Source organism: Dendropsophus ebraccatus, chromosome 9 (assembly GCF_027789765.1).
Source record: "Dendropsophus ebraccatus isolate aDenEbr1 chromosome 9, aDenEbr1.pat, whole genome shotgun sequence".
Classification (NCBI taxonomy): Eukaryota; Metazoa; Chordata; class Amphibia; order Anura; family Hylidae; genus Dendropsophus; species Dendropsophus ebraccatus.
Window position 1 is genome coordinate 92,517,242 of NC_091462.1, and position 23,979 is coordinate 92,541,220.

At 42.2% G+C, this 23,979-nt stretch overlaps 1 protein-coding gene across 2 annotated transcripts in view; it reads left to right on the plus strand.

Annotated features, from left to right (window-relative positions):
- Positions 1-17,424, plus strand: part of BAIAP2L1 (BAR/IMD domain containing adaptor protein 2 like 1) — a 58,664-nt gene extending 41,240 nt beyond the window's left edge. The window contains exons 4-14 of one of the 2 annotated variants that reach the window (XM_069983853.1): positions 2,492-2,553; positions 4,026-4,097; positions 5,716-5,853; positions 7,443-7,595; positions 8,571-8,738; positions 8,948-9,098; positions 9,788-9,995; positions 11,929-12,000; positions 12,428-12,617; positions 14,379-14,419; positions 15,057-17,424. In XM_069983853.1, the coding sequence (XP_069839954.1) occupies positions 2,492-2,553; positions 4,026-4,097; positions 5,716-5,853; positions 7,443-7,595; positions 8,571-8,738; positions 8,948-9,098; positions 9,788-9,995; positions 11,929-12,000; positions 12,428-12,617; positions 14,379-14,419; positions 15,057-15,132 (1,331 nt within the window). In that variant the 3' untranslated portion in view covers positions 15,133-17,424. The remainder of the gene's footprint in view (positions 1-2,491; positions 2,554-4,025; positions 4,098-5,715; positions 5,854-7,442; positions 7,596-8,570; positions 8,739-8,947; positions 9,099-9,787; positions 9,996-11,928; positions 12,001-12,427; positions 12,618-14,378; positions 14,420-15,056) is intronic. The other variant, XM_069983854.1, reaches the window with a different exon arrangement.
- Positions 17,425-23,979: the final 6,555 nt, after the last annotated feature.

Sequence of the window (23,979 nt, forward strand, 5' to 3'; positions counted from 1 at the left end):
TACTTATCTATGAACTTACTGAGCGAAGATTGCAGGGTGTTGTGCTGTGCAGGACTGCTCCGTGCTCAGTCACTCCTAACAGCCCCTCCCCTCTCCATAGCCACATAATGGACACAGAAATCCTGCTTCATCTGATGTGAGGGGGGAGGCTGGGAGATTGCTTTCTCAGTCCAGAAGGAAACTCTTTTAGTACATAAAACCTATTACAGAGTTTCTTAAAATCGCTTGTACTATAGATATTTATTGTTTTTGGAAAAATGACCCTGAAATGACAGTTACGCTTTAAGGAGGTTTTTTTTCAGGTAACAACTTATCACCTATCAAAGTGTGATCATTGAGGGTCTAATCATTGGGACCCTCATTGTTTATGAGAATGGGGGTGCTGAGGTCTAGCATGCACTCTCTGCACTCTACTGAAGATAGCCGCACCATCCTTTAAGAGTGTGATCAAAGTGCATGATAGACCTCTACTTTATTCAAGCAGGGGCACTCGGGACCCCCAATCATATGGTCAGTGGGGGCCAAATCCTCCCTGTCAATTAACACCTATTTACAGGATAGGTAATACGTGATTGGAAAGGGTTCAATTAAGTTCAACTAATTCATCTTCAGAAAAACTTTTTTAAGGTCTTATCTATTATTGGCTGCTCTCTTCCAGAAACAGCACCACACCTGTCCTCAGGATGTGTGTGGTACTACATTTTGGCACCATTCACTTCAGGAAAATGTCTGGAAAGAGTAGCTATGTTTTTGTTATCCCCTTTAACATATTCAGGACGGTGAGAGGGTATCTTCATTATTGTCTCATACATTTTATTCTATCATAATGAAGTAATTTCCTTTATTCCTTTCTTCGTCCTCTTCTCCGTTACCATCCACACTTGTGAAATCCGTGTTCTTTCTTGTTTGAGGAATGCTTAGTGCATAGTTGAGAAGTTGCCAGTCAGAACTTTCCGCACTTCACAACATGACAATTGTTCCTTTACCGTTCTCTATTGGCACAAGTATCCGCTATTGATCACAGTATATAAAAGCCCTATACTGCCTGTGGATTTGCAGAGGGGTTGTCCACTTAAGACATTTTTGGGGAACTCATCTAACATAAAAGGAATAAGTTGGAACTACTGGAAGCGGAAATTTACTTTTACTGCAAGTACTCAGCTCCTTCGCAGCGCCACCACAGGGAAAATTAAGCATTACATGATGCCCCTAGTGGACATGCTGGGTCCTCCAGCCTGAGGACGCTCTTTGTAGTCACTCTTTGCTCTGGCTCTTAGATTGGGGTTCCAAGTTCTGAACCTCCCAACTATTGCAGAATGTGAATAGATGCAGAACTGGCTTAGACTTGTGGTCTTACAGTCACTGGGTCCCTAGGTTCGCTCTGGTCCTTGCATGACTTTTAGGTTATATTGATTCAGGTTCAGAAGGGCCAGCAGGTCCTTGAATATTCATCCTGCATTCAGTGGTAATGGAAAAATACATAATAGGTTAAACAAACCGAGAAGCGGCCGAGCAAGTATGAGCGGCTTGGTTTGCTGGTTGTTTAGTACGTTGAGGTCACACCTTTCCCTTTTCTACAGATGTACAAAAATAAACTTCACACAGGAGATAAGGCTAGGTCACATCTCATTGTTCTAATGGAACGCAAGACATTGTCTCTGTTTCTGTCTATGCACATCCGTTTTCTTTAGACACCTAAGGCACTAATGCATAGGCCAGCGACATGCTACATGGAGGAGAAAAATAATATCAACTCCATAATGTTCTATTCCATTTCTGGTTGACTCTGCATATAGGGGTTATCCTATAAAAGAGACTCTATATAGCTACAGCATTGGTAATGTGTCTCACCATAGGGACCCACATCAATCACGTGTAATGGGGATCCCATGTTTCCGCCTTTTGAATGGAGACAAATAAACCTAACCAGGCACTTTGTAGTGTTGGACTATCTTTGCCTCCCCCATTGAGTTAAATAGAGCAGCAACAAACGTATGAAATGGAGGGATGTTGGACACCTTTATGTGGCTATTGGGACCAAACACTACTCTCACTACTACTCTCCTCCATCTGTACCCTAATTTTTGCTGAATCAGATCTTTAGGATAGCAACAAGCAGGGGTCAGAGAGAAGAAAATATATAAGTGGAGGTTCAGACTACACAGGGTTTGTTTGTAGTCTGTAACCATAGAGACACACAGATCTACTTCTCTGTATTATTTTAGATGCAGTTGTGAAGGTGTCAGGGTTCCATCCTATGTATATAGAGCTGCCTGGCTCCACAGCAAGATGCAGGGTTGTTTTGGAAGGTGGAGAGCTGGTAACCATTGAGCGTGGAAATTCCCTGGACGCATATGCAGTAGATCATAAGAACAGTGTGTGCCATTAGTCTGGTTTATTGTCATTTACAGATAAGCGAGCTCTGTTAAGGAACATTGATATCTATTGATTACTTGATGAATAACACAGGTTATGTGCTTTCTATTCACAGGTCAGGTCCTCCTGGATATCTCAATTGTACACAAAAGACTGAATGACAACCTGGAAGAAAATGTACGTATCCACTTATATCATGTAGTATCAAGTGTATCTTCTTACACGCTAACAAGCCATTTATTATATCAGCCAGGTATAAGCTGAAGTAATGCTGAGCATTCTGTAGCTATCAGGGCATGCTAGGAGTAGTAGTTCCACTAGGCTGAATATTAAGTTGTAGCTTCATTTATCTGCAGTTTGGGGATGCACACATACACAGCGCCACATATACGGCTGTGGTTGTGTATGGTACTGCAGATCGGCCATTGACATCTTTGAACAAAATGAAGCACCTAGAAAAAAAATGGTTAGAAAAATGTGCTATATCACGTGTCGCGGCGTTTGGATTTGTTGCATCTTTAATATGATGCTATTGAAAGCTGTCTTGTAATGCTCAAGCATGGTGGGTCCTTTAGAGATGGACACTCTTTATAACCATACTCTGCTCTGGATAATCCATAATCAAGAGTCCAAGATGAAAGGTTTGTCTTATTTGGTGCATTATTAAAGAGTAACTGTCATAGTTTGGATTGGTGGGGGACCCCTGCCTATTACTACGTGGCTTGTACGAACGGTGTATAGAGTTATAATGGAAGTCTATGGGATTTTCATATAGTCCCATGGAGACTCATTATAATTCTGTATACCACTTGTTATAGCTGTTTAGAGCAGAGATTAGGAGGCATAGTGTGTGAAGCCGTGCGTGTCTGCCCCTTTATTCTAGCAGTCAGCTCACCTCCATAAATTCCAAGTGACCAAAACGCATCAGGAAGGGTGCACAAGTGTAATTCATGTTGGTGTATGCAAACCAACCCACCAATGGTCAAGATTAGGCGTGCATGCACAAATCACATTGGTTTGCCTATACTAACCTGAATTTTTTATTTTATTTTTGATATAAAGAAAACATTGTATTTTTTTTTCTGGAGTGCTGGGACCAGTGTCATACATAACACCATTGCATGGACGTAGAGGGAAACCTGTCAATCATTAAGTGAAACCACCCACTGGGCTCCTAAGCATAGAAAGAGCACGGATTTCCGTCAAAAAGATACGTTATCCTGAATCATTTCCCATGAATGTATCTGTCAATCTGCCAGGGGCATAACTAGAAATGACTGGGCCCCATTGCAAACTTTTGATTTGGGCCCCTCTGTTCCAATATGGGAGGGGAGCAGGAAGACTCCTGAGTTTATAGTGAGGAGGTGGGGCCCGGGGGTGCCAGGAAGGGGGGCCGTGGGCCCTTTAGTGGCCGCTATGGCTGCTACTGTGGTACTTATGCCCCTGCAATATGCTCAGCTCCTTCTGTATACTAAGGTACAGGTAGATTACCCAGCATCCTTTAAGGATATGCTATCTATGTGATATCCATAATCTGCCATACACACTATTTATATGATTACTGTGCTTTTGCAGACATCTGCAGTTCTGTTCTGTGATATATGCAGCTGTAAGCAGAGGAATAACACTTATAATTTATCTTGTTACAGTTCCGGAAGTTCCACAGAGAAATCATTTCAGAATTAGAAAGAAAGACGGAACAAGATGTAAAGTATATGAATGTGAGTACGTCTGTTTCGGGGTAAATCATGTTTTAGTATATATTTCAGTCGTCCCTTTTAGGTATCAGAATGTGAAGATCGGAATACATTTTGAGGCTATGTTCACACTGCGTATATGTCCGGCCGCATATTTTCGCGGCCGGACATATACGCGGTAAACTCCGGCCGGAGATTTACGCTACTTGCGGCCGGCTACGTACGGACCGCAAACTTACGCCCGAAGTCTACTTACGCTTCCCGAGCGCCCTACGTAGCGATCTGACAGCGGTCTTTTACTTGGAAATCTTTGCCTAGCCCCGGACACCCCACAGAACCTTTTGGATCGGCACAAAAAGCTGCAAAAATGAAGAAATCACCACTACGTACGGGACCGCATGTAACGCTACGGGCGTAAGTTACGGCATTTTCGTCCGCAAACAATGGTCTGGTTCATTTTTTACGCCGCCACGTATGATCCGGGCGTAAGTTCGTACGTAGTGTGAACTGTGCAGCCGTACTTCGTATACTTTCCATTATATGCAAACTACGTAAGTCTCCGGCCGCTTATTCACGGAACGCGCTATGGCCGGAAACTTACGTAGTGTGAACATAGCCTGAATCTGTAAAGAGCAAAAGACATAATGAACCCGCTATGACCCTGTATCTGGGACTGGTTGTTCCTGGAATTGGCACAACTTACAGGTGCTTATACCAAAGTGATGGTGACCAGCGTCATACTTTACTTTGCATTTGGTCAGACAGATTCTTTGGGGGAGAGTCATCAAGGGCCTTTTACAAAATGAAGACAAGATCTTATGCTATGGGCATCTGCTTAGTATTGAGGAATACCCTTGGTGACACCATCACCACCATGGCTTACATTTACATCATGGTGAAGGCTGTCTGTGCACCATGACCACAGTTACATCACGGTGTTAGCAAGGAGAACCTATGCTGCCTACGGCCGGGGTTAGATGTATCATAAGTTAGTTGTGTAATTGTTGGGGTCTGAGCACGGCATCCCAAGTAATTTCAGTAATGGAGGTTCTAGGGTGCCCCTTGTGAATGGAGCAGCAGTGCACTTGTGTGACCACCACTTCATTCACTGCTATGGAAGACATAAGCCTGTATAAGCACTGCTTCTCCATTCACAGGGGCACTCGAGAAGATGTATTCTTAAGATCACATAGGGTCCTAACATTGACTTACTGGGTAAAAAAAACTTTAAAGGGCTTATCCAGAGTTAGAAAAACATGGCCACTTTCTTCCAGATACAGCACCACTCTTGTCTCTAGTTCAGGTGTGGTTTGCAATTAAGCTCCATTCACTTCAATGAAACGGAGTTACAGAACCTACACCCAAACTGGAGATAACAGTGGTGCTGTCTCTGGAAGAAAGAAGCCATGTTTTTCTAACACTGGATAATCCCTTTAAGTCATTTAAGCCGGAAACACCCTCCTAATAGCAGCAGGTGTGCAAGATTTGTAGCATATGACTTGTATGTAATTTTTTTCGCCCCCAGGTCTTTCCTCTTTAAATTGGGAAAACAACAGCTGCAATCCATAGGAATATGTTACGTTGTACTGAATCTCTTTGTTCTCTACTTACTGTTTATTGATGGCATTTCTTTTCCCGCCAGGCTACTCTGAAGCGATACCAGACTGAACACAAACACAGAATGGACTCCTTGGAGAAATCTCAGGCAGAACTCAAAAAACTCAGGAGGAAAAGTCAAGGAGCAAGAAACGCTACAAAATATGACATGAAGGAAACTGAGGTTTGTACCTCGAAGGGGCTTGTTGGTTCTGAAAACTGCTGAAGTCACTAGTGCTTTATTCCTCACCTGGAAGACCACAGGTTGGGAACCTTGTCTGCAAAGAGGGTCTCTTGCCCTGGAGGACTCGCCATGACTATGCATCACCCAGATAACCATTTGGTTTCAATCGGCATTGTGTAATGCTTTCAGTCCAACTCATGGTCCTGGGTCGAGGGGCTTCACTCTGTAATGTCCATGTACCTAAGTGGGGCATATAGGTAGGGTAATCAAGTCTAAGAAGTCATAGTTATCGATATGGAGAATGCCCCGGTGAACAATATAGATCGTTATGGTTGCACCCACTAGCACAGGCGATCTACTTCATTGTATAGACGTTCTAAGTTAATTGGACATAATTAGAAAAAAACATAGCTGCTTTTTTCAAATAGCAGCGCCACTCCTGTTCTCAGTTTTTTGTGTGGTATTGCAGCTCAGTTCCATTTTAGCGAATGAAAGAAAGTTATAATATCACACACAAGACAGGTATGGCGCCATTTTTGGATGAGAGCAGCTATGTTTTTCTAATCCTGGATTACCCCTTTAAGAGAGGACATCCTTTATGTTTTATCATGTAGTCCTGAACTTTAGACTGTCACAGTCTTTACCCTGCTTGTATTCACATGCGTCTCAGGTATTCTACCCACACACAATGCAGAGGTAAGGTTGTTTGGCAATTGTTTAAGGAAGTACATTTTACGTGGCCAATGTCCTTGGCAGGATTCTGCATTGCTTAAAGGGTAGACTGCGCCACAGCTGATCACACAAGGTCAGAGCTAAACTGCAGACCAAGGTTTCTTATCCAGTAAAAACTAGTCTTGAATTCCCTTAAGAGCTGGGCATCATTGTGGGAATGAATGTAGCAATCTGACAAGTTGGGAGGGGGGACATTAAACATAGTTTATGGTTTTTCACTTCACCGCTGACACATTTCCTGATCATGTGTGCTTTGGAGATACAGTAACAGGTGTATACTGCTCTATTGCAGAAACCAAATTGTAACTAACAAAAGTAAAAAGCCTATCCAAGGTGCCCAGTGAAAAAAACATGTCAAAAGTTTTGATTGGCCTCTGGATGTGCAGACTCCTGCCATTGATAGTGTGGGAAGAAGGAATTAGCTGAGCATTCACTCACTGACTTGCTGCTCTTTACGTGATACTACTAAACCCAACTCCTGTAATAAGTCTATGGAGGCCCATTTCTGTATTGGGACAGAAAGAGAAGTGCTCAGCCCCTCGCTTCTCCTAGCTCTAGCGGTCTACATCTAGACCCTGGCCGATCAAAAGTTTTTAAAAGTGACAGCAACACTTTAAGTAATAAAAGTAAAGTGTTTTACATCAGTTGCACGGCTTCTGTTCACAGCAGAACCAGAACAGCCGCAGTATTTTCCATCAGTTTTTGGACAGCTCTAAATCACACTGGGCTCACAGTATACTGAATGGAAAGAATAGGCCTGCAGACTATGATGTCCTTCACCCTGACCAAGGGGAGATGTTATGTTATGCTGGTCACTGGATGCATTGATCATCTCTGTTTATTCTCTTTTCTCCTAGTATCTGGAGACAATCACTTCCCGTCAGAACGACATCCAGAAGTTTATAGCTGAAGGCTGCCGGGAGGCGTTGCTGGAGGAGAAGCGGCGTTTCTGCTTTCTGGTCGACAAGCATTGTAGTTTTTCCAATTACCTAAATTACTTCCACATACAGGTGAGATTGCCGGTGATAAACACACAGGTGCAGGTTACACCTTCCCCTACTGACAGTGTATGAGATATATATATATATACATATATATATATATATATATATATATATATATATATATATATATATAATGTGTGTGTGTGTGCGTGTGGGATCTGCATACATATAGTGCTGCTAATCTCTTGTAGCTTGTAAGGGCTCAGGCTTACCCAGATTTAAGGACCAAGTAGCCACTGCTACTTTTGTGCTGACCTGATAGACATGTGTTTATGTGGGTTATGATTACACTAGTATGTGTTTACAGTCTAATTACTGAAATTTGGATTTTCATGTTTTATTACCCCACTGGCATGATTTGGGTCACCCATTGGATAATAATCCAGATCCAAGCTTGACCCTCAGATTTCTTCTAAGCATATGCAGATTGCATGGCACAGATTGGCCCTGTTGTCGGTGGGGCTAATCCTTGTCATGTCACTGCATGAGAAACATCTTATGCATGTAAACTAAGTTACAGAAACCCCATCACTTGCATTGGTGGGGGATTGCCATTGGATTAGATGAGGATTGTGACACCGAATCTTTGCTGAAATGCAAATCCAATCTGATCCAGGTATACATATCCTTTTATTTGATAGTTGCTTGAAATGCTTTTAAGTATATAGCTGCACAGATCAATGATATCAGAGAAATAGTGTCCTAACAAGATGGATGCGTAGAAAAACACAAGGGATAACCCATAATATCTCAAGACACATTAACTGATGATTGTACCTGGGATCCACCATTCACAGTGGTTAGTCCAGATACAGGACATATTCTCATACTGCCTGAGAAATAGTAGTATAAAAACCCATAAACCAGACACAGAAATAAAGCCTTATACATAGATTTACGATGACTGGAATTACCATTCTATGTGGTAGTAAAAGACATTTTTAACCATAGAGTGAATTTATTTGTCTCCATTCTTTTTAGTCTTCTGATTTGCTCACATCCAAAATCCCCAAGTGGCAAGAAACGTGCAGCGATGTCTCACAAGTGCCGGACACCATTATTAACAATATGAAAGAGCTAAAGACTCCTGGATCCACTCCGATATCTGGCACCCCTGAACCCTCGCCTCTCATGGACAAGAAAGCCCTGGTATGATACTGAGTTGGACAAGGTCACTTCTCACCTCTAAGCAGATATCACAATGACACAAATGGCTGGATATGTGGGATATGTTACTAAGTATCTGGATGGATAGTAGAAGTAATAGTCTGGCAGCTGACGTGTGACCTGCTAAAACTAACTGAATTGTTTGCCATCTTCTGACTTCCTTTTTACATGTTTCTTTTATTATCTCCCAGATGGCTGGAGAATATGACTCTATCTCTAGGAACACCCTGCGGATGCCTCCAGCACCACCAAGTCGGGCACAGACGAGTCCCCTGGTTGATATGTTCAACAACCCTGCAGTCACCCCAAAGATGACCTATGACAGGCCGAAATCAACACAAGGTGAGCGACCATGGCATTATATAATAGCACCTAGGTTTATGGTCAGCCACCTTGGTGTAAGTCATGCTGGGTCCCAAGGTTCTTCAGCTTTGGCTAAGAGGAAGCGACCAGGAACTGGATAATCAAGGACCCTTGGTCACTCCTCTCAGAGTTAATAAGAGTCAGGGGATGATTATCGGCAACGATCGAAAAATCGTTCATATGTCGTTGATCGTTGATTTAGATCTGAACCTAAAATTATCGTTAATCGTTCGCTGTAATTCCACGTTCGTTCGCTCAAGTTCTGCGTTTTTTCACTAATCGTTCAGTGTAATTGCACATTGTTCATTGTGTTTCTGGGATCAGAAGGAATAAACGATCATAGTAACGATCGCAATAACGATCGTAACTAACGATTATTGTTCTGTGTAATATGGTGAACGATTTCAGGTTAACGATAAACAATCTTGTTTGCGAGCGTTTATCGTTAGTCGTTAATCGTTAAAAATCACTCAGTGTTATAGGACCCTCAGTCACCTTAGGACCCGAATAGATGAAAGTTTCTATTTTATGACATCAAGCAGAGATCTTTAAAAGTTTATTAAAAAGTTGTATGTGTAATTTTTTATCAGTCTGTTATCTGAATATGTATTGTGCATGTCACATGTTTAAAGAGTAAGACACGTCACCTTCTCTGTTCTTTTTGGCAGCAGAGAGCACAGATGAGGGCATGCTGCCGCGATCCATGTCTGTTGCAACAGGATTGAATCTCATGAAGAGGCCAAAAGTCAGAACCATTTTCCCACACACAGGAAACGGCAAGACTCTGCTGAGCTTTCAGCAGGGAGACGTCATCACTCTTCTTATACCGGAGGAGAAGGATGGCTGGCTGTATGGAGAGCACGACACTACCAGACTGTACGTGACCCCCTCATTACAATCTATACAATTATATTGTGATCTATTAAAGTCCATTAAACCAGCAGCTGATCAGCTAGAAATCCTTAAAATCCAAGCGTATAGTCCAAGATTACCATAGACTGGCATAGACCTCCTAGGGTATCCCTCCCTGGCAGTGACTTCTGCAATGTTTTTCCACTTTAAAGGGCATGAAGGACTCTTAATAGCAAATATTACCAATGGCACTCAAAATCATTGCTTATAATACAATGACAATGCCACACATCAGAGCAATAGATTTAATATCAGCCATTTATGTGGGTTTTTGACCTATGTTTAAAAGGAAACTAGCAGCAGGTTTGTACATATGATATGTACTTGTAAGTGTTCTGATGCCTATTCCAAACGTAAACGTTTCTGCCCAATCCATTGCACTGTTTTGGTATAATTTAGAAAGATTAATATATGTAAATTAGGTGCTTTGGTGCACTGAGGGTCATCCCCTGGACCCTCAGTCCACCTGCCCACTCAGTCTCTTCTGCATTACCTACTTATGCCTATTCATGTGTGCATAATATAGTATTGACTCCTTCTCCTGGGCTAGTCTTACTGCACAAGTGTAGGATCTTAGACGGAGGAAGCACCCACATTACACATGTCTAGCAGTTTGACCTTACATGCAACTGTGGTGCATGGGGCTGAGTGACAGGGGCAGGTGCCAGACATAGCTGCACATACAAATAGGTATGTGGGAGATCAGACCACCGCTGATTAAAGGAGAATTCTGGCAAAAGTTTTATTAAAGTATTGTATGGCCCCTCAAAAGTTATACAAATCACCAATATACACTTAGAAGCTGGGTTCACACTACGTATATTTCAGTCAGTATTGTGGTCCTCATATTGCAACCAAAACCAGGAGTGGATTAAAAACACAGAAAGGATCTGTTCACACAATGGGGAAATTGAGTGGATGGCCGCCATATAACGGTAAATAACGGCCATTATTTCAATATAACAGCCGTTGTTTTAAAATAACAGCAAATATTTTCCATTAACTGGCGGCCATCCACTTAATTTCAACATTGTGTGAACAGATCCTTTCTGTGTTTTTAATCCACTCCTGGTTTTGGTTGCAATATGAGGACCACAATACTGACTGAAATATACGTAGTGTGAACATAGCCATAAAGTGCTTTTTTCCCTGCACTACAGCATCAAGGCTTCACTTCCTGGATAACATAGTGATGTCACTTTATGGATAACATGGTGATGTCACTTCCTGGATAACATGGTGATGTCACTTCCTGGATAACATGGTGATGTCACGCCCCAACTCCCAGAGCTGTGCGGGCTGTGGCTGCTGGAGAGGATGATGGGAGGGGGACCCTGAGGGACACAGGGCACTGGAGGGACACTGAGCACCCCACTGCCATCATCCTCTCCAGCAGCCACAGCCCGCACAGCTCTGGGAGTTGGGGTGTGACATCACCATGTTATCCAGGAAGTGACATCACCATGTTATCCAGGAAGTGACATCACCATGTTATCCAGGAAGTGAAGCCTTGATGCAGTAGTAAGTGCAGGGAAAAAAGCACTTTATAAGCATTTCCCGTAATAAGTGTATATTGGTAATATGTATAACTTTTGGAGGGGAAATACAATACTTTAATAAAAAATTTCACAGGACTTCTCTTTTAAATGTAGATGCCCTATCCTAAGTACAGGCTAGAAGTGCTTTAGGAAACCTTCCTTACTTAGATAGGGTACCAATCGATGAGTCATATGAGTTTGATCATTTACCATCTCCGTGATACCAAGATTCGGGTTTCTGTAAAAGGTTCTGGTGTTATAGGCATTTAGCAAAAGTTTGTTCAAAAACCAGAAGCATATACTGTACACTTTGTTGAATAATTTTTCTTCTAAATAATTTTTTCCTTCACTTCTTCCAGGAAAGGGTGGTTCCCGTCATCGTATACCAGGCCACTAGAAGAGAACGGAAAAGAATCCACACAAGTGCCAAGGTGCGGCCCAAAATATGCCAACTCTACTGCCTGTTTTTCTTAAGAATCACACTGTTATGCCTAATATACAGAGCAGACTCAAGCAATGTATCTTTAGAATAAATACACGCAGCGCTGTTTTACACAACCACAAGCGTGGCGCAGAACATTGACAGTGGGAATTCATGTGACATTGAATAGTACACAGACAATGTATCAGAGCCTCGGACACACCCAGAACATACATACCTGCAGGGCATGGCTGGGTGCCAGGTTTTGTGGCGGTTGAATAGGAACGCAGCAGCAGCTGGCACAATGGCTGTGCATCATTGGCAACACTTAGTGCTTAACACAAACACTGCTTAATGGGAGGGGAGAGCATTGGGACCAGTGACCGTGTGTCTGGGGTGGATAGGACTGCCACTAACAGGACTGTGTTCTCTTGTAGTGTGACTCCCAGCCCCGCTCCAGTGAGAAGTCTCAGCACGGCCAATTTACTCGACAAGAGTGACATGGTCCTTCCGGAACCCGATTACTTAGAGCAGTCTTCCTTTAGGGACTCCCCTGAGCGGGAAAGACATACCTTCTCCTTAATGTTTGCCAAAGAAGCTGTCCCCGCAGCAAGTAACGGATCACCAGTAAGCAGACTCTTTTATATCATGTTTTCTAACCTTAGATTGTTCTTGTAAATTGTATTAAAAAAATCAGATTAGGACATGACTGGCACTTATTGGCTGGATTCACGTATGTTCAACGATCCAGAGGCGTCCAGGATGGAATTACCTGATGCAACAAGTTGGATCTTTCACATACAACGTTCCATCCCTGTGCACTGCTAAAGGTTTTTGTTTTTGTTTTTCCCCTCTTCTTCCCATAATTCAGGGGTAGGGAACCTTGGCTCTCCAGCTGTTGCAAAACTACAACTCCCATCATGCCTGGACAGCCAAAGCTTTAGCTTTGGCTGTCCAGGCATGATGGGAGTTGTAGTTTTGCAACAGCTGGAGAGCCAAGGTTCCCTACCCCTGCAATAATTCCAATCTACATCACTGCTTGTATATAACCCACATTCCCCTGAAGAACAAAAGGAAGAGGCAAACAACTTTACATACCTTACATACTAGTTATATGAGATGTGAATTATTCACCTAAACAAATATTAAGTCACCAGACAGCTTTTTTTATTCTACAGGAGTCATATAATACAGTGGGGATCTTTAAACTGTATATAAACAGGCCATAGATTGTATTGTATACATATATGTGTGTGCGTGTACATACGCATATACAGTCATTGTGTTGTCGGCATCATGTACAACTTTATAGGTTGTTATTTCATCACTTATCTGTGCAGTCGGCAGTGATGAGGATGATGTTTTTGTAGTTTTTGGGAGCACAGACACAGCAATGTCTGAAATCCTGCAATAATAAATGACGTGAGCGCTAAGCAGGGCTGGAGTTGTATGGAGAAGTGAAGACGGCGCCGCGGCTCCAGCATTGTTCTGGTGTTTTATCAGTATTGGCTGAGGTCGGCTTGCCCTTGATTGTCAATGTCAGGAGCACTTGGATACGCAGGACCAGTGAAGAGGAACGCTGTGGATGGAAATATGTCTTTATGTGTAAGAAGCGTACTAGAAGGAATACATAAGACATCCTAAGAATAATACATGTTCTAGAGGCAGAAGGCTTGTAGAAAGCTCGGGGTACATTACATTAGTAGCATGCTTAGATATTTACAGTACATAACCCTGGGGGTTATATCAGTGACCTTCCAGGACATAACAGAAAACTGACTGCATCACAGTCTTTACAATGCAAGCACACCACTATGTCAAGTTCATACTACAGTGAGTTGCAGCAGAAGCATTAGTGTTCAGGGTAGATATTATACCTGTACAGGGCAGGTGGTTGCATGTGTGAGGAATTCTGCACACGTGTCACTGCTCTTCTCCCTTGTACTTTGACTTGCGTATTAGTTTCCAAAACCCACCTTTGGCCTTAGATAAGGGAAGCAGAAACTTGTTCTGTACTTAATATAACTAAGCCAGATTTTAATACAAGCCAAGGCTATCAGGAATGAGCACTTGCAATCATAGCCAGTCCCACTCTGTTCTATGGCCCAGGCCTTTATCAGATGATCAATTAAGTGCACTGATTCTGTTCATTTTGAAGGTAGACAATGCTAAGAACTTTTCTTAATCCTGTTGTTAGGAAGGCTGCTTCAGCAACTATGGTACACTGCTGACATCTAGTGGCCACTTCTCGTGATTGCAAGTCGTTGTGTCATTGTTTTTTTATGTGAATTGTATTGTACTAGATAATCATGTATTATCTTAAGATTTACAGACTGTTGAATTATTATACAGTATTATTGCATTTTAATTTTTTATAATTTTTAACAGAAACCGACACCAAATGGGGTTATGAAACATCCATTCTTGAGGTAGGTCATTACCATTTTTTGTTACCAGCAATATGAATTTAGAGAGATTTAGATAGATATAGATAGATAAATAGATAGATAGACAAATAGATAGATAGACAGACAGACAGAATGATTCCTAGCACCCTTATTATGTTCTTCTCAACCGCGCCGCCGAGCAGGTACTGTATGCTCGCTGCGGCGGGCCGGAGATGGGCTGATGGGGGGATGTGACGGCGGGGCTGCGGCACATCCCCCCCATCCGGAGCCAGGGAGTTAAAGCACATATTCACAGCAGGATGTCAATCCCCCTGCGAATATGTGCTATCATAGGGGTGAGTTGATACCGGATCCGCAGCGGTTCTCGCTTCGAATCCGCAGAAGTGAGATCCGCTGTGGATCCGGTAGGTGTGAAGGCACCCTAACTGTGTTTCAGTGTAGAAAAAGGACTCATGGGAGACTGCAGGGAGGGAGAGGAAAATGACACACTCCTCAGCAGTAGTGTCCATCAGCACAAGTGAGGGGCAATCCCTCATACACTGTATAATAATATATACACAAACCTTACATTCAGCAAATATTACTGTGTCTGGTCTTATATATTTTTCTATATTTAGTTTTGTTTTGTTTTTTAACTAAAAAAAAATTTCTCTTCCAGTGGTGAAAACCCATTTGCCACCGTCAAGCTCCGCCCCACTGTAACAAACGACCGATCAGCACCAGTTATTCGATGAGCAGAATCCATTAATTTAATTTTCTTTATCTTCTATTATGTAAAATAGTTTTTTTTTCATCTTTTGTTCTAATTTTTCAAATGATTTTGGCCCTAGCATCCAGAAGAAGAGGTCTACAAGCTACAATGGGATATAAAGTTTGACTGATGACTTGTATGTCTTGTAACGTTGCCAATGTTTCTGAACGGGAATAATTTATTGGGGGTTAATAAATGTAGAAAGAAAGTTTATTTTTTACAAGTCAGTTAAACCAAATATGTTTTTTGTCATTAGCACTTATTACACCTTATGAAATACTGAGCTCACACAGGGACCTTATCTTGGAGCGTAGATTTGCCTTTGGAAAGTATTCTGCAGTTTATATCCATCATGTTCTCATTTCTTTCACATCCAGAGATGCATTCTGTTCTTGCAGTGGCTTTTCCTTAAAGGGATTGTCCAGGCTTAGAAAAACATGGCCTCTTTCTTTAAGAAACAGCACCACTCATGTCCTCAGTTTGGTTGTAGTTTTGCAACTTAATTTTATTGAAGTGAATGAAGCTGAATTGTAATCCCACATACAACCTGGGGACAAGAGTGGTGCTGTTCTTTCAAGAAAGTAGCTGTGCTTTTTCTAATCCTGAATAACCCCTTTAACACTGACTTCGCATATTGCAGTAATTCCCTGCTGGTTCAGAGTCTGGACACAGCAAATACTGTTGGTTTTGATCCTAAGATGAGTCATAGTGTAATCAGATACTTAGTGTCCCTGTCGTTAAAACTTTTAAATTCTAAATCAACAGTAGATGTGATATAAAGCAAGTTTGCAATTTACATTCATTATCTTTGTTGTTGTTATTATGCTGTAAAACAAAGCTGAACTTACTGGTTAAAAAGCTACTGGTTAAGCTGACTTGTGCTGGTTAAAAAAAAACCGACTAAACACAGAAATTTCAGCCAGTAAAGAGAGTCACGGCTCAATATGTCCATCAGTCACATGACTGCCTTCTCTCTGTGAGAGCTCAGATGGCCTGGGATACACTAGACTTCCTGTTTTATGACTCTTTCCTGTTTTTTCAGGAAAAAAACTGTCAGAAAACAGGAAGTGCCGTTTTCCATGATAACTAAAAAAAAAAATGAATGTATATTGCAAACTTCTTTTATATCACATTTTAAAAGTTATAACGACAGCGACACTTTAAAGTAAAACTCAAGGAAATATTTAAAGCTAGTAATTTAGTGTTAACCGGGTTGTGTAATGTGCCAGGGCCACTAATTCATCATTCTGATGCTTCAAGTTGGTCTTGAAGGGTAATGTCTGTTGATACAATAATGTAACCACCAGCAGAATTGTGAATGCAGCTCTGAAGGTGACAGGACTATTAGACATGCTATAACTCAGGAACCGTACATATTATTTGCAAACATACTTCATACTGTATAATGGATATAAAAACTGTAAAATGGTTTTTTAAGAGCGAACATATGCCGACAGAAGAAATCTATGCAATGTTATTAAAGTTATGGCTTTTCTGGAATCCATGGGTGACACATTTTGTTTCCTGTTCATCTGTATGAACCCAAGGTCTAGGCCTTGCTATATTAACCCCGTTAAAGAGGTTGTTGGGTTTGAACCACCCATTGCTTTCAGTGGACCCCTGTTATACATGTAAGGCCCTGGAGAAGGGGACGATCTTGTCAAGTCTGTATATTCTGCACAGTCTCGCATGATGCAGAAGAGTAAGTCTTTCCATTACATGCACTGACCTGGTGACCATAGTGTTATGTGTCTTCCAGTTGTCCTGTGTAATTCACTTATTGTTCATATTGACGGTGAAGATGTTAGTCAATCGGTCTATTGCCCAAACCAAATACATATATATATATACTGCAAGATATGTATAGCTGGATCTCACTATCCGCTGAGTGTGATTTCTCCTCTGTATGTATTCACGTTCTCCGTTATAACAATATATACATAGCCACGTACAAGAATGTTACTTTCAACTGTGGTCCGGCAGTTTTGTGACTACAACTCCCAGGATGTCCTGACAGCCTGCGGCCACAGACTACTTGTATACACCATCTTCTTTCAGTGTTTTGATGCTTCCACATTTGGCAATGAGTTGGTTAAGTTATTTTGATTGTTATGTTACTGATAACAGTAAATGCCTTTATATAAAAGATATATATATATGTATATGCATAAAACTGAGACTTCATAAAAGGAATGTGTATTTCTTTGAATGAATTCCAGAAACATCTGGTTGTAAGATCTCTAAAAAAAATAATAAATATTCTCGTATAAAAGTTTGTCAGTGTTCATTGACATCTGTACCTCCATTTTCTCAGGTTATCACATCTTGGTTGTCAGGTAGTAGTGGTGCTGTAAATGAACATTTGTCTCATTCATATTGGTCAGGAGACGTCCCTTGTCCCTTGGAGCCTTTGAGCACTGAGAACCATTCATTCCCCTTCTACAGGAAAACATACAGAGTATTTCAAGAATACGCCCATACATTCAGAACAGATGAAAGAGTGTATGACTAGAGGATCAGACTACACAGGGTTTGTTTGTAGTCTGTTACCATAGAGACACATCTCTACATTGTTGCTGGAGAAACTAATCTGTAGATTATTTGCAAAGTTAAAATGGTAAACATAGGAATTTTATCAACCCTATACGCCAGCATTTTGGCATGAAAAAGTGGACAGGACTTGGCCCAAGCACTTTCCAAGTTTTTTTTTTCTTTTCTTCAACCTTCGCCAGAGTTCAGTTACATTGGATGGAAGAGAATAAGCATTACAACTTGTTGCCTTCAAGTGCCTAGGCCATAGCCACCTGTCAGAAGTTTGATCATTGGTCCTGGAGCTAAGACAAACAAAGCGTCCGGAACCCTAAGCCCTGTTCCCATTCATTTCTGCTCTGTTTACTGATCTGAGACTTTCTGTGGATCCACACATCACATGCCAGCACATAAAAATAAATGGTTACCCCCAATGATCATCAATCCTATGAGTATGGATTTTTATGAAAAATAAAGACTGGGAGACTTATAAAACTTTATAAGGAACAATGGTGTACTTGCCCAAGGCAATCAGATTGCTACTTTCAGTTTTAAAAATGCCTCCTAAAAGCTGGAATCTGATGGATGACAAATTCCCTTTCGGTGTAGCTTCACACGTCCCCTCCTGTCAATAGGACGTTTCAATAGGATTACATACTCGCAGTGGAATTTGTCATGTAAGCAGCAGCCCCTTAACCATTAGGGGACACAGCCAGTTTTCATTTTTGCGTTTTCGTTTTTTCCTCCTCGTGTCTATAAGGCCATAGCGCCTGCATTTTTCCACCTAGAGACCCAAATGAGCCCTTATTTTTTGCGCAACTAATTGTACTTTGCTATGGCAGATGTAATTTTTGCCTAAAATGTGCTGGGAAACCGGAAAAATATTATATGTGTGGTGAAATTGAAAAAAAAAATGTTTTTTTTTATTAGGGGGGGGGGGGGGGTTGTTTTTACTCCGTTCGCCCTGGGGTAAAACTGACTCGTTATATATGTTCCTTAAGTTGTTACAATTACAACGATATGTAACATGTATAACTTTTATTTGATTTGATGGCTTGTAAAAAATTAAAACCTTTTAAAGAAAATATATGTTCCTTAAAATCGCTCCATTCCCAGGCTTATAGCGCTTTTATCCTTTGGTCTATGGGTCTGTGTGAGGTGTCATTTTTTGCGCCTTGATGTGATCTTTCTATCGGTACCTTGATTGCGCATATATGACTTTTTGATTGCTTTTTATTACAATTATTCTGGATTTGATGCGACCAAAAATGCGCAATTTTGCACTTTGGGATTTTTTTTCCCTGACGCCGTTTACCGTGCGAGATCAGGAATGTGATTAATTAATAGTTCGGGCGATTACGCACGCGGCGATAGCAAACATGTTTGTTTATTTATTTATTTACTTTTATTTATAAAATGGGGAAAGGGGGGTGATTCAGACTTTTATTAGGGGAGGGGATTTTGTGTTATTAAAAATACATTTTTCTTTTACTTTACACATATACTAGAAGCTCCCCTGGGGTTAGGGTTATTCCCCCTGGGGTTAGGGTTATTCCCCCTGGGGTTAGGGTTATTCCCCCTGGGGGACTTCTATTATATGCACTCTGATCTCTCATAGAGATCCATGCAGTATAGTTATACTGCATGAATCCATGAGATCGGTGTTCTATTACTTTTGGCTGCTGCAGCCAAAAGCAATAGAATCCCGAGCCGGGATCAGCGCCATTACGGAGCAGACCCCGGCCCGGGATGGATGCGGGGATCGCCCCCCCCGCAATCGCGCCGGAGGGGGGCGATCCCCCCACTAGACCACCAGGGATGAATAAAAGCAAGTATTTAGAAGCAGCTGTCAACTTTGACAGCTGCTTCTAAGTACTTAATTAGCGGGCACGGCGATCGGACCGTGCCCGCTAATAGCCGTGATCCCGAGCTACATGCGGCACCCGGGATCGCGGCAGTTCAGAGGGACCCCCCTCTGAACTCCCATAGCGGCACGAGGACGTTCAGTAACATCCTGGTGCAGCTATGGGTTAAACCCCCGGCGACCCGGTACATGTACGCTCCACCTTGTTCTGTGGCTCCCGGTGTCTGGAAGGAACTATTACTATACGGGGGCACATCAATGGGCATTATTACTATATAGGGAGCACATCAGAGGCATTATTACTACATGGAGACACAGTAGGGAACATTATTACTATATGCGGGGCACAGCAGAGGGCATTATTACTATATGCGTAGCACATCAGCGATATTATTACTATATAGAGACACAGTAGAGAACATTATTACTATATGGGGGGCATTATTACTATATAGAGGGCAAATCAGGGGATCTTACATACTATATGGGGGGCCAAACCACATACCTACTCACTTTACAGAATTACTACTGTATAGGAGGCTATAGGTGGGAAAACGGAAAGGAAGATGCTGGATAAGTGCGGAGCCTAAGATGTTTGTCCGGCAGGTTCTGAAGAGATGAATTGTAGCTGCAAGAAATCGTCATGGTGGTCTGGGCCAGATGCAGAGGAAAAGGAAAGCGAACAACTCAGATCAAATAAGACGTCACCTGTGAGTCACTGAATGGCGTTTCTTGTATTATGAAGAACGTTATTTGGTAGGGGTGCTGCGAGCTAAACATTTTTCCAAGGGGAGCCCTAAGGTGGCAAAGGTTGAGAAATACTGCTGTATACTGTGTAATACAGTATACAAGAACCCTATAATACTGTATTATACAGTATACAGGGAAATAATATGGGTCATGTATACAGAGGGGCAAGAACATGGATCATATATGCAGTCTGTATATATGAGCCATGTTGTTGCCCCTCTGCAGAGAGACTAAGTAGCCTCCTACCCATCACCTTTATACCCCTTTACTTCACATATATATGGTGCCGTGGTCCGGGCCGCTTGATACTGGTATTGAACCAGCCGGTGGGCGCTGGTATTTTGGTGGCTACTTGTCACGGTAGCCAGGATTGGTAACACCCACCCCCGGACACACGGGCAACCTGGACCTTAAAATAAAATATGTGAGGTGCAGAGTGTGGGTGCAGGTGTGATGGAAGAGAGTCCCACTTTAAACAATACTCAACTTTACTGGCACTTATCTTTAGTGCAATACAAGGGTAACGGTGCTCAGGTACTTAGTGCAAAATCTCTAATAACAGTAGTAGCTTGAAGAAGAGTAACGTAAGAAGAAGTTTTAACAGGAGATAGGGGCCGGATAAGAGGGCCCTTGCCTAATTTAGTAAGTACTCTGCCAGGATGTAGGTGAAGTGTGTGAAACTCCTCGAACTCACGTTTAGATAAGTCCTAGTTAGCTTATCTGATCGCTTCTGCTTCTCAGTATCGGTTACCATCCTGATCGGTAGTACGAGTCCAAGGTCTCTGTCTCAGGGGGGTAGCTAACTAGTACTTTGCTCTACTGCAGATTAGCCTTTGTCACGTTGCAAAACAAGCCTGGTCTCTTCCTAACCCACAACCCACTACCCTACTCAGGAAGGCAATGCTGAGCGTGAGAGTGTGTGCGACAGGCTAAACCTTCATTCTGACCCTCAGCTGTGCCCTAGGGGAGTGTGACATCTAGTGGTTGGAGTAGGGCACAGCAGCTAACCATACTAACTATGACACCTGGCAGAAACACTTTTACCTGCAAGACACACAGTGGAACACTACTTATAGTATATCTTTGGAGTTTATTGGAGGTAGGTTATATGATTGCCATATATGTTACCCACATATTTTATATCACTATTATATTATAGGCAATATACCCGCCTATTTACCTCCCCCTTCTCTCCATCCATCCCCTCCTTGGTTGAACTTGATGGACATGTGTCTTTTTTCAACCGCACTAACTATATACCTACCGCAGGTATATAGATGAATCAGATAGGTAGGTTGGTGTATAGTCTATAACATAATAGTGACATAATATAAGTGGGCAACATATATTATAAAACTATTATAGGTTATATACATATTTACCTCTTATCTACCACATATATACCTACCACATAACTACCCACCTATATTATTCTGGCTATTATAGACTATTTACCCACATAACTTCCACCTATATACCCATTTATACCACCTATATTGCCACCCACCACTATGTACCTACCTTTTATGTACTTATGCATCTATCTACCTACCCTACCCACCTACCTCCTTCATAGGGAACCATTTATAGTGGAACCAATACCCGACTACCAACTCTACTGTTAGGGACCCAATGGGGACAATATAACTGTTTTGGGCTAGAGGTGCTGGAAAAGCCTAAGATGTTTGACTTTGACGGATTCTGCAGAGATAAGTCTAAGTCGCAAAAAATCATCAGACGGCCAGGGGCGTCCCAGGAAAAGGAGTAGAGTGGCTTTGGATGTGGCTGGGAAAGCAGGAAGGGTCACAAAGTTGGGGGGTTTGGGTAAGGAAGGGGGGAGCCCAGTTCACAGCTCTGCCCAGGGGCTCATAATGTTGTTAAGAAGCAGCTGAGGTGTATTATGAGGTTCTGCAGTCAGGTCAGGTGTATTATGAGGTTCTGCAGTTAGGTCAGGTGTATTATGAGGTTCTGCAGTCAGGTCAGGTGTATTATGAGGTTCTGCAGTCAGGTCTAGTGTATTATGAGGTTCTGCAGTCAGGTCAGGTGTATTATGAGGTTCTGCAGTCAGGTCAGGTGTATTTTGAGGTTCTGCAGTCAGGTCTAGTGTATTATGAGGTTCTGCAGTCAGGTCAGGTGTATAATGAGGTTCTGCAGTTAGGTCAGGTGTATTATGAGGTTCTGCAGTTAGGTCAGGTGTATTATGAGGTTCTTCAGTCAGGTCAGGCGTATTATGAGATTCTGCAGTCAGGTCAGGTGTATAATGAGGTTCTGCAGTTAGGTCAGGTGTATTATGAGGTTCTGCAGTTAGGTCAGGTGTATTATGAGGTTCTGCAGTGAGGTCAGGTGTATTTTGAGGTTCTGCAGTCAGGTCAGGTGTATTTTGAGGTTCTGCAGTTAGGTCAGGTGTAGTTTGAGGTTCTGCAGTTAGGTCAGGTGTATTATGAGATTCTGCAGTCAGGTAAGGTGTATAATGAGGTTCTGCAGTTAGGTCAGGTGTATTATGAGGTTCTGCAGTTAGGTCAGGTGTATTATGAGGTTCTGCAGTGAGGTCAGGTGTATTTTGAGGTTCTGCAGTCAGGTCAGGTGTATTTTGAGGTTCTGCAGTCAGGTCTAGTGTATTATGAGGTTCTGCAGTTAGGTCAGGTGTATTATGAGGTTCTGCAGTTAGGTAAGGTGTATAATGAGGTTCTGCAGTTAGGTCAGGTGTATTATGAGGTTCTGCAGTTAGGTCAGGTGTATTATGAGGTTCTGCAGTTAGGTCAGGTGTATTATGAGATTCTGCAGTCAGGTCTAGTGTATTATGAGGTTCTGCAGTTAGGTCAGGTGTATTATGAGGTTCTGCAGTTAGGTCAGGTGTATTTTGAGATTCTGCAGTCAGGTCTAGTGTATTATGAGGTTCTGCAGTCAGGTCAGGTGTATTATGAGGTTCTGCAGTTAGGTCAGGTGTATTATGAGATTCTGCAGTCAGGTCTAGTGTATTATGAGGTTCTGCAGTTAGGTCAGGTGTATTTTGAGGTTCTGCAGTTAGGTCAGGTGTATTATGAGGTTCTGCAGTTAGGTCAGGTGTATTTTGAGGTTCTGCAGTTAGGTCAGGTGTATTATGAGGTTCTGCAGTTAGGTCAGGTGTATTATGAGGTTCTGCAGTGAGGTCAGGTGTATTATGAGGTTCTGCAGTGAGGTCAGGTGTATTTTGAGGTTCTGCAGTGAGGTCAGGTGTATTTTGAGGTTCTGCAGTCAGGTCAGGTGTATTTTGAGGTTCTGCAGTCAGCTGCTAGAGAACTTTCTAATACACCTCATTATTATACTCCTCAGCTGCTGCACAACCCCATCATAACACACCTCAGCTGCTGCAGAACCTCATAATACACCTCAGCTGCTGCACAACCTCATCATATTACACCCCAGCTGCTGCACAACATCATCATAATACACCTCAGCTGCTGCACAACATCATCATAATACACCTCAGCTGCTGCACAACCTTATCATAATACACCTCAGCTGCTGCACAACCTCATCATAATACACCCCAGCTGCTGCACAACATCATCATAATACACCTCAGCTGCTGCACAACCTCATCATAATACACCTCAGCTGCTGCACAACCTCATCATAATACACCTCAGCTGCTGCACAACCTCATCATATTACACCCCAGCTGCTGCACAACCTCATCATAATACA